Source organism: Procambarus clarkii, chromosome 59, assembly GCF_040958095.1.
Source record: "Procambarus clarkii isolate CNS0578487 chromosome 59, FALCON_Pclarkii_2.0, whole genome shotgun sequence".
In the NCBI taxonomy this organism is placed as follows: Eukaryota; Metazoa; Arthropoda; class Malacostraca; order Decapoda; family Cambaridae; genus Procambarus; species Procambarus clarkii.
This window is the reverse complement of record NC_091208.1, coordinates 17786036-17797479: the sequence shown is the minus strand read 5'-3', so window position 1 is coordinate 17797479 and position 11444 is coordinate 17786036. Positions and strand designations below refer to the sequence as shown.

Below are 11444 nucleotides of genomic sequence, written 5' to 3'. Positions count from 1 at the left end.
ACATGTGACGGGTATGACACGTGACGGGTATGACACGTGACGGGTATGACACGTGACGGGTATGACACGTGACGGTAACACGTGACGGGTATGACACGTGACGGGTATGACACGTGACGGGTATGACACGTGACGGGCATGACACGTGACGGGTATGACACGTGGCGAATATGACACATAAGCTTTGGCTCTTTGGTCCCGCCTCTCAACTGTCAATCAACTGGTGTACAAGTTCCTGAGCCTACTGGGCTCTATCATATCTACATTTGAAACTGTGTATGGAGTCAGCCTCCACCACATCACTGCCTAATGCATTCCATTTACTAACTACTCCGACACTGAAAAAGTTCTTTCTTATGTCTTTGTGGCTCATTTGGGTACTCAGCTTCCATCTGTGTCCCCTTGTGCATGTACCACCCGTGTTAAATAATCCATTCTTGTCTACCCTGTCAATTCCCCTCAGAATTTTGTATGTGGTGATCATGTCTCCCCGAGCTCTTCTGTCTTCCGGCGATGTGAGGTGCAGCTCACTCAGCTTTTCTTCGTAACTCATGCCTGTTAGTTCTGGGACTAGCCTAGTGGCATACCTCTGAACTTTTTCCAGCTTCGTCTTGCGCTTGACAAGGTACGGGCACCATGCTGGGGCCGCATACTCCAGGATTGACCTTAGATACGTGGTATATAAGGTTCTGAAAGAGTTCTTACGTAGATTTCTGAAGGTTTCTGAAGGCAGCTCTGATGTTAGCCAGCCTCGCACACGCCGCCGATGTTATCCCTTTGATGTGGGCTTCAGGAGACAGGTTTGACATGATATCAACTCCTAGATCTTTCTCTCTGTCCGTTTCGTGGAAGACTTCATCTCCCACTCGGTATCCTGTGTCTGGCCTTCTATTTCCTTCACCTAGTTTCATTACCTCACGTGTGTGTGTGTGTGTGTGTGTGTGTGTGTGTGTGTGTGTGTGTGTGTGTGTGTGTGTGTGTGTGTGTGTGTGTGTGTGTGTGTGTGCGTGCGTGCGTGCGTGCGTGCGTGTGTGTGTGTGTGTGTGTGTGTGTGCGTGTGTGTGTGTGTGTGTGTGCGTGTGTGTGTGTGTGTGTGTGTGTGTGTGTGTGTGTACTCACCTAGTTGTGTCTGCAGGATCGAGCATTGACTCTTGGATCCCGCCTTTCGAGCATCGGTTGTTTACAGCAATGACTCCTGTCCCATTTCCCTATCATACCTGGTTTTAAAATTATGAATAGTATTTGCTTCCACAACCTGTTCCTGAAGTGCATTCCATTTCCCCACTACTCTCACGCTAAAAGAAAACTTCCTAACATCTCTGTGACTCATCTGAGTTTCAAGCTTCCATCCATGTCCTCTCGTTCTGTTACTATTTCGTGTGAACATTTCGTCTATGTCCACTCTGTCAATTCCTCTGAGTATCTTATACGTTCCTATCATGTCCCCCCTCTCGTTTCTTCTTTCTAGTGTCGTAATTTACACGTACACACACACTTTGTAATTGTCGTAATTTACGTACACACACACTTTCTAGTGTGTGTGTGTGTGTGTGTGTGTGTGTGTGTGTGTGTGTGTGTGTGTGTGTGTGTGTGTGTGTGCGTGTGTGTGTGTGTGTGTGTGTGTGTGTGTGTGTGTGTGTGTGTGTGTGTGTGTGTGTGTGTGTGTGTGTGTGTGTGTGTGTGTGTGTGTGTGTGTGTGTGTGTGTGTGTACTCACCTAGTTGTGTTTGCGAGGGTTGAGCTCTGGCTCTTTGGTCCCGCCTCTCAACCGTCAATCAACAGGTGTACAGATTCCTGAGCCTATTGGGCTCTATCATATCTACACTTGAAACTGTGTATGGAGTCAGCCTCCACCACATCACTTCCTAGTGCATTCCATTTGTCAACCACTCTGACACTAAAAAAGTTCTTTCTAATATGTGTGTGTGTGTCCTCACCTATTTGTGTCTGCAGGATCGAGCATTGACTCTTGGATCCAGCCTTTCGAGCATCGGTTGTTTACAGCAATGACTATGGTCCTATTTCTCTATCATATCTAGTTTTAAAATTATGAATAGTATTTGCTTCCACAACCTGTTCCTAAAGTGCATTCCATTTTTCCACTACTCTCACGTTAAAAGAAAACTTCCTAACATCTCTGTGACTCATCTGAGTTTCCAGCTTCCACCCATGTCCCCTCGTTCTGTTACTATTCCGTGTGAACATTTCGTCTATGTTCACTCTGTCAATCCCCCTGAGTATTTTATACGTTCCTATCATGTGTGTGCTCACTTGTGGGGACACGCGTGTTGGCTAGTTAGTCAGAAAAACCCCTCGAACGAGTGAACAAGACTCCCGGCAGAGGAGCAGGAGCCATAGACGCTCCCAGTAATCAAGACGAACCCGACTCGTATCACAACACCCTTTGACCTTTTCCCTGAAGCCTACTGACAACCTCTCAACATTTACTCAAATTTCCTTTATATTTTTCTCTCAAGGGGTGAAAGAATGAGTTTGCAGGCTTCGTGAGTTGAAGTAGTGAGGGAAAGGAGGGGAGGTGTGAGGTGGAGTAGTGAGGGAAGAGAGGGGACACGTGAGGAACATCTTGGTGGATTGATGAGGGCTGCAAACTGGTTGAAAGGTGTGTGAATAGACTGTGAAAGAGGCAAATACTATTGTTGTTTTAGATTCAGCTACTTGGAACAAAAAGTTCTAAGTAGCACAGGCTATGGTGAGCCCGTAGAGTACTTACAAAAAACAGGAGCGAGCTGTAACTGTGGCAAGGACTGATAAATAATGATTAAATAAATCCATTTCAGATGTGCTCCCCATCCCGTGGACCACCTCGCCCCTCCATTACAGACAAGAACCACCCCCCCTCCGGTCCCTCTTCGTCTCCCCAAGTAAGTATTATCCAGCACAAGTCTCAGGCCGGGACACAATGCAGGTCTTGAGCTCATTGAAGGATTTTCCTTTTTTGACCTTCAATGGAGGACCTCAATCTTTGCCTAAATTCGATCCATGGAATGATGACTTGATCTTTCGTCATGACCAAAGAGACTTTCTCCTTGTACCGTCGAACAATACTTTTTGTTTCTGATTTCTTTCATCTTCCAAAAAAGCCAAAATTTTCTTTGGGCTTGAGTTTCATAAATGGATCAATCGATGACTATGATCAAAAGTCGGGATTGTGTCCATGCTTCGGTGTCTATTATGTCTCTTCCTGAAGCCTATGCCTCTCGGTATTTCCCCCAACCCGCTCCACCCGAAGGTTCAATTGTATCAGACCCATTGTTAATTTTTATATCTATACTGGTTGCATTTTGGAACAAATGACAGTAAGCTATTTGATGACAGTAAGTAATTTTGTCATTTATACAGCTACCCAATGCTATATGAAGGGTTACATAAAATATTTTGTGTCCAAAACTAGCTACATGATGCTAGTGTATCTGATAATTTATACAGCTACCTTTATCAATATGAAGGGTTACATAGTACCAAGTTACTAGTACACAGTTACTATCTATCAGATGCTAAGAAATCTGAAGAGCCGAAATACAGCAACCGGATGCCGCCCCCCTCCCCAACCAGTCCCAGAATGTTTGTGCAATACCAAGAACTGATACTACTTCTACTAATACTATCCAAATTTCCACTTTGCCACAACTACTGCGTCAACTCGTAATGCTAAAAACTCTTCTTGTTTCCTCTGATTTACAAGAACAATCATGTTGCCGAATTCAGGGTTTATACGCAGCCTCTTCTATCACTCGGTCACAGCTGAATCTGCTCGGTTCAATGAAAGATAGCGTGAGATATAATTTGAAAAAAAAACGAATTATATGATAAGCAACACCCGTCGCTGATAACACAGACAGCACACGATAGATAGTACCGAAATAGATATTGCCTCAGTCTCTCTCAAAGTGCTTCTCAAGTAGAACATCGCATTTTGACGTATAAGAATCATAGCAGCCTGCGAAATTGACGACATATCCTGTTTTCTGTTCGTGGATTCTTGGTTAGGACAGGTTTGAGAAGTTTAGTACATCAATTTAATGACGTTGTGAACACTAGACAGGACGAGCTGGGGAAATAAGCAGCCGAGTCTCAGCGGTCCTAGTGTTGATTTCTGATCTCCCAAATTTGTGCGGGTGTTGTTTCCTGATTTCCCTTTCACGGTGTTGCTGGTGGTCTGACCTCTCACGGTACTATCGGTGCTCTGATCTCCCACATTCTGGCCCAGTTACAAGCCACCCGTACCGATAAACCACCCACCTACCTTCATGAATTGGGGTGTGTGGGAGGTAAGATTCTGCATAGCATCCTGTATCGTCAAATAATTCAGTGGTTTACAACCTAAGGGGAATGCGTCTCCCTGGAGCTCTCTCTTGCGTGTATATGCTTCAAGATTGCTCTAGTGTATCACAGTGCCATAGGAAAGTGTATACATTCAGGGTGAAGAACAGAGATTCCCATTAGAGAACACTGAACATCAGCTAGCTGTTCAGTGACGTTACGCTCCTCCCCAAGCTGAAGAGAAAACATTAGGCTTCCCCAAGCTGAATATAAAAAACTATAATATATTTAAATTTCTTCCCTTTCGTGACCTACATTTGATCTGTTCCCAAATATGGAACTACGATGAAAGACAGTACGAAATATGGGCATATATAGTACAATAAGGTTCCTTCTCGACTCAAAATCGGAAATTCCGGATTTGAATCCTTGGTGGGACAAAAATTGTTTGGGGCGTTTCCTATCATCTAATGCACCTATTCACCTAGCAGTAAATAGGTACCTAGGAGTTATTCAGCTTGTTGTGGTTCGACCCTGGGGGCCTAACATACAAAATAATTAGATAGTAGAATTTTGTACTCTTCACTTTATAGTCCGAAAAAAATGAAGCTAAAAAACAAACTTAAATTCTTAAGTTTAAATTATAATCTTAAATTATATTCCTAGGCCTAGTATAGCAAACATATGTATTATATTAGGCCTCAGATAACGTGTATTAGGCCTAGAAAGGTAAAGTTAGGTTAGGTTAGGTTAATTTGTCTTTGCAACGTAAGTAGAAAATCTTTTTTCGGTTTGTCCAAATTCAATTGTACCGATTTCTACTTTGTAATTGCGTTATACGTCGGTATATGTACTACCTCATCGTTACTATATAAGTACTACCAAAACAGAAGGATGGGCTGTACATTTATCCTGGCCACCTGTCCCTTGACACAGTGAATTAAGGGGGCATATCGATGTAAAATTAAAAGTGGTTCAATTTGCTTATAAATTTTCTTATGAAATGGTTATAGAAAGGGCAGCAGCTGGTCCAAGTTTCATCACACCCTAAACAGAAAAGGAGAAAAAAAAATAAACAACGAATTATGCAACGAATTTTCAAATAGTTTCAGGGAACACATGTGTCAACTAAAATCATTTCTATAACACTCAGATATTAAATTAAGCACATAATAAAGGATTCTAGTGATCAGTTTTATCAAAAAAGTGTTTAGTGCAATAATATAATTTTTCAAAGTTACCCTACTAAAAAAATATGCAATATATGATATTTATAAATTTTTATAAAATCAACAAATAGACTTTGGACTAAAATGTCTACTAGAGTCTGTAGAAGCACAAACGCTACATATAAGGTGTAATTTGCATGTAAATTGATTAATAAATGAAAGCTCTGAAGTAATTTGAAGGTGTAAATTACTTTCCAGAGTAAAATAAAGATCCAAGTTCGGCCACCTGTAGCTGAGCTTGACTTCGACAGATTTCGTTCATAATTGGCACCCTTGCAGATAGACATCCATTGAGCAAGGTGTGCAAGTTTCATGCAAATTCCTTGATAACAAACGAGAAAAAAAAATTGGCAAAAAAAAAAAAAAAAAAAAAAAAAAAAAAAAAAAAAAAATAAAAAAAAATAAAAAGAAAAAAAAAAAATTTAAATATAAATATATTGAACATACATACTACAATTATTACAAGAGTTTGTGCTTCGACAGCACATAGTAGACATTTTAGTTGACACATGTGTTCCCTGAGATTATTTGAGAATGTTGAACATTCGTTGCATAATACGTTGTGTATTTTTTTCTCCTTTTCTGTTTAGGGTGTGATGGTGAAACTTGGACCAGTTGCAGCCCTTTCTATAACCATTTCATAAAAAAATTTATAAGCAAATTGAACAATTTTAATTTATAACGATATTTTTTTATATGCCCCCTTAAATTAATAATTATTTTATTCCAGACTGTCAACGCTGCTGGTCGTACGAGCCAGAAGAGGTCGTAGGAGCCAGGACAGGGCGTGCGAGCCAGGACAGGGCGTGCGAGCCAGAAGAGGTCGTACGAGCCAGAAGAGGTCGTACGAGCCAGGACAGGGCGTGCGAGCCAGAAGAGGTCGTGCGAGTCAGAAGAGGTCGTGCATGCTGGGACAGGTCGGGCGAGGCAGGAGAGGTCGTGCAAGCCGGGGCTGGTCGTGCGAGCCAGGACAGGTCGGGCGAGGCAGGAGAGGTCGTGCAAGCCGGGGCTGGTCGTGGGTGCCAGGACAGGTCGTGCGAGGCAGGAGAGGTCGTGCATGCTGGGACAGGTCGTGCGAGCCAGGACAGGTCGTGCATGCTGAGACAGGTCGTGCAAGCCAGGACAGGTCGTGCGAGCCAGGACAGGTCGTGCTAGCCAAGAGAAGCCGGATGGAGGAGGCTGTGTCTTGTGGATGCTGCTCGGAGGTGTACGAGAAGGGGCCCCACGAGCCTCTGGTGCTCTCCTGCGGCCACACCTTTTGTCGCACCTGCATCACCAGCGTTATGACGACCGGTAACTGCCTCTGCCCAACCTGCAGGAGCTCCCACAGGAACGTCGTGGTGAATAAGCTGGCGATCAACTACTCCCTCCTGAGTATCTCCTTGACCTTGAAGGAGTTTCTGGTAACTACATTTTTTTAATGCCGTTTTCGTAGATATTAATTCAAACACAGCACAATCTAATAAATAATACAAATAATAAATAATACAAATAATAAGTAAACAAATAAAGAATTAAAGAAATAAAGTTAAAATATTTTTCCTTATACATTTCTACACATTCTTCTGCTCGACATCAGGTCTTTATCTTCACATTCACGCCCTTCTATACATATTTGTGTTAACATTCAACACATGATACAGATTACATAATGTGAGGCCTAACTCGTTATTCTGAATTCCGAATTCTTTATCGAATATGGCTTTAAACTGTAGAAGGAGGTGGTTTGCAAAACTTCCTTATTCCAATTGTTGACAGTATGTGACAAGCAGAAAAATCACACTAGGAATCACCGCAAGAGAATATTTGTGTTGCATAAATAAAAGATATACAAAGTAGCTTCAGTAGTGTAGTCACCAAATCTTCAGTAAATAATATCTAGTTTAGCATTTTCGTAACTCTTGATGTTGAATAGGCTCCGAGTAATATTAATCATGATAATTTCTGCCGTCAGTGTGATGATACGTGCAGCAAGCACGGGGATGAGCTGAAGTATTGGTGTCGGGAGTGTAAGGTGGCCCTGTGTAGCCTATGTCTCTACTCCGAGCACCAGAACGGCCACCACGTCCACCTAGCCAAGGCCTACATCCAGGAGAGGAAGTCTCAACTCAAGGACGACATCAAACTTATAATAGACAAGAATGTTGCCGAAAAGAAAAAGAAAATCTTAAGTAATTTTTACAACAGCATTCAGGAGTTGAGGCAGCATTGCCAAACAAGTACTTTTCTTCATGATTTTGAGACTGACATGAACCTTCTTTCAACAGAAGTTGAGAAGGTTTGCAGTATCGAGTCGTTGTTTCTGTCTGAGGAAAAAGTAAAAAATATTGAGCTACAAAAATTAAACTCTATGTTATCTGAATCATCCGAAGCCGAAGTCGCCGGAGAACCTGCAGCGTCAGAGTTAGCTGAAGCAGGAGCAACAGCTTCAGCGGCAGAAGAGAGCAAGACTGCCGCGGTGGTCACCACGCAACAGATGTCGCCTGCCACTAATCAAACAGTAGAGAGTCACTATGCCAGGCTGGACTTCAGGGACGGTAAACTCTTGCTGCACCCGTTCACACGAAATGTTGACAGTCACCTTTATTTTAAGGTAACTACTGTTGCAAGCCGCAGCACTTTTATATCTTGATACATATGCCAGAGTATACTGACCTTGCCTTTATTTCACCTCACTTTTATTCATATGCAATTGATGTTCTCAGGCGGATTTGTAATATTGAAGTTTTTTTTTTTAATGATGAACAGTAAACAAGTGTATGATGTTATACTACCAAATATAGTTCCTAGAGTAGAGGAGGCATATCCACTCTTTAGCTGGCAAGTAATATGGGCAAACCTTCATGTTAAATTTATTGACCCAAAACAACGTGAGCTATTGTATGGCTATATTCATGAGACCATTCCTACTAAAGATAGGTTGTTGATGTTGGGCATTAAGGACAACAATAGGTGTGAATAATGTACTGAAATTGAAAATAATATGCATATATTTTATTTCTGTAGGCAGAAAGTTGTTCTTGTAAACTGGATTAGAGACACTCTTAAAGCTTTATGTGGACCAAGTATTAGAGTGGAGTTAATGAGGTTTTTAATGTTTCATATTGACATAAAATGCAAGAAAATTAAGAATACAATAATTATGTTACTTTCTGATTACATTTTTTGTGTGTGGATAGGCAGGCAGGAGAGTTACTCAGTAGACAAAATATTGAAGTTCTTGTGAAGCAGGATCAAGTATAACATTTGGGGTTTAAGGCTCATGCTCGGTGATGATATGGAAAATTTGTTTACTGAGAATTATATAAAATATATATAAATGTAATACTTTCCCTTGTATATTAATGTAAATTTATTCTCCATTTTTTGTAAATCGTTTAAAGGAAAATAAGTATAACATTCAGGGGTTTTAAAGATCATGTTCTGTACTAATGAAACACTTGTTCACTAAGAATTATAATGTAGTATTGCCTTGTAAAACTTATGTATATATGATTTATATTGTATTTTCTTAAATAAAGATAAAAAAAAAATTTTGATGACAATGAAGCCATGCTTGTACCATAACATTTGTAAAAGCTGATTTGGATATTTTATAAAATTACTGAAATTGTTCAGAAGCATGACCAGAGGTGTTGAGAGGATCAATCTCGTTTATGTAATTGTGAAATATTAAATCTTCGATCTCTCCATATAGTTTGACATATAGTATTACAAGCGCATTTTTTTAAGAAGGTGGAGAGCCTTGCTGTTGTTCTTGAGGCCTGCAATTGTCTGGACGGTTCAGTAGTGAAACTGGAGGTGGAGAAGCCTAATGCAGGCACTAGGCTACCTTGAGGTTACCTTGGCTAGGCCAGAACATGGTGTACTATATTGCTAATCCTGTTGTAACTGTTACAGATGCCATCTGAGGTCTTCCTGGAATTGAGTGCCGGTGGCCGGTGTCTGGGCCGTGTCTATATCCAGCTGAAGAGCCATCTTCGACGGGCACAGCAGTTCCTGGCTCTCTGTCTCGGCACTCTGGGGCCTTCCTTTGTCGGGTCCTCCATAGGAAGCGCTGGAAATATGGACCAAGTCAATGAATACATCGCTGTTGATTACTACATTGATCAAAACGGGGAGAGGAGACAACACAATTTACTGACTGATGTGAATACAGACGACCAGCACCAAGGTCCGGCGACAGAAGGCACTCTGGCAGCACTGAATGTGAGATCTAATTTATTTGGCTTCGTTATATACACCAGAGGTCAGCCTGGAGGGTATCCCCAGTGTCCCTACGGCCAGGTGTCGTCAGGGCTGGAGGTGGTCCAGACTGCAATCCGTCATGACCCCGTCACTGAGGTCACTATCACTGATTGTGGCCTGGTGATCCCTGACCACGCACCATGAAAATCCACCAGGTCATTGATGGTTTCAAGCGAAGATTAGACATATAAATAAGTTTTTTTGTGGGTTTACATAACAGCTGGTTAGCATGGGCTCATAAGACTGCAGCAGTTCCCTAGATCATCACTATGTAATAGAATGTAAATTGAAACATCTATATTAGAATTTTTTTTAATGTGCCACAAAATAAATTCCATAGATGGTTGAAATGGTTAAAAAAATCTTTGCTCCTAGGATTTAGTGATAAACTTAATTTTAGTGTAATATATATAATGGATTTATGGTAGTGTAATATGTAATGGGATTATGGTAATGTAATTGCAATATTCGGTATAGTTATGATAATTATGATATGTGATTGGCTCATTATAACATAATAATTTCGATAAGTAGGATGTATGGACATTGTAGGACTGTTTGTGACCGCCTTAAGGGACTTGTAATAGACCAAGGTAACCTAAGCTACTTTATCCTTTTGAGAGTTACTTTATTGTCCACAATAAACTTAGTTGAATGGCCAAGTGCTTGTTAATCCAGCCTCCACACTCCCTTTAGGAAAATAAAACATTATATAAGCAGAACTCAGATAAATCACATTATCCTGATATATCAATGAGAAAATCCACAGGATGAGGATTCGAAGCTATGCGCTGGGTGTTCCCAGATGCACTCTGCAAACGACTCCAAATGTCCTCAATAAAATTAATGTATTGTGAATTAAAAATTATATTTTCAATAGACCTATTTTTATATATTGGAATTTGGTGTATAATTTCGCGTAGGTTAGGTGTTTGTAAGGAATTATCTCAGTCCATCCTCCTAAAATGATAGAACTTACAGTAACTATTTTTGTCGAAAGTATCAATATGTAATGATGGACCACCAGAAAGATGACTTTTATATTAATGAACTTGGCCAAATAGGAAACTTTTTTTAACTATAACATAAAAATAAAACCTAACCTCTTCTAGCAATCCTAGGCCTAATACACGTTATCCTAGGCATAAGAGAGCGTATAACACATATATCTAGTATAACATATACATCTAGTATAGCACATATAGTACATATAAGTTCCTAAGCTTAGGAACGTTTAAGTTTAGTTTTAGCTTAATTTTTGCTAGACACATTAAGTTAAAAGTAAAAAAAAAGTGAACTTTTTGGTGGTCCATCAGTACATACTAGTACTTTAAACCAAATAGTTACTATAAATGCTATAATTTCATAAGGATGGGCTGAATTATTTACCTTTGAAGTAATGGTTAAAGCCCTAAACGAGGAACAGTTCGAACAGAGGACGTGTTAAAGAACTGTTCGAAAATAGATCAAAATTCATTCACTCATGTGTTAAAAAAATTATATTCATAAAGAGGTTTAGCGGCTAGATTAACGAACATTTGACCTTTGTTTATGAGGTCGGGCTGATATACGTGACTAAAATCGGGGGTCAGCAACCTACGAACCCCGGGCCGGACCCGACTAACAACCGGCCAGTATTATCCGGACCATAATCTACTGTACCCGGAATACAATCTACTTTATCCGG

The 11444-nt window shown here is 40.7% G+C and overlaps 1 protein-coding gene across 3 annotated transcripts; it reads left to right on the top strand.

The window, feature by feature from the left end:
* Nucleotides 1-3875: 3875 nt before the first annotated feature.
* LOC123768093 (uncharacterized) lies at nucleotides 3876-10419 on the top strand. Of its 3 annotated transcripts, none has more exons than XM_045758388.2 (4): nucleotides 3876-4002; nucleotides 6240-6912; nucleotides 7464-8102; nucleotides 9410-10419. In XM_045758388.2, the coding sequence occupies exons 2-4, from the start codon at nucleotides 6415-6417 to the stop codon at nucleotides 9899-9901; spliced, it is 1629 nt and encodes a 542-aa protein (XP_045614344.2). In that variant the 5' UTR covers nucleotides 3876-4002; nucleotides 6240-6414; the 3' UTR covers nucleotides 9902-10419. The 3 variants fall into 3 exon arrangements, with proteins under 3 accessions (XP_045614344.2, XP_045614346.2, XP_045614345.2); XM_045758390.2 differs by having other exon boundaries at nucleotides 3890-4012; XM_045758389.2 differs by lacking the exon at nucleotides 3876-4002 and adding an exon at nucleotides 4026-4288.
* Nucleotides 10420-11444: the final 1025 nt, after the last annotated feature.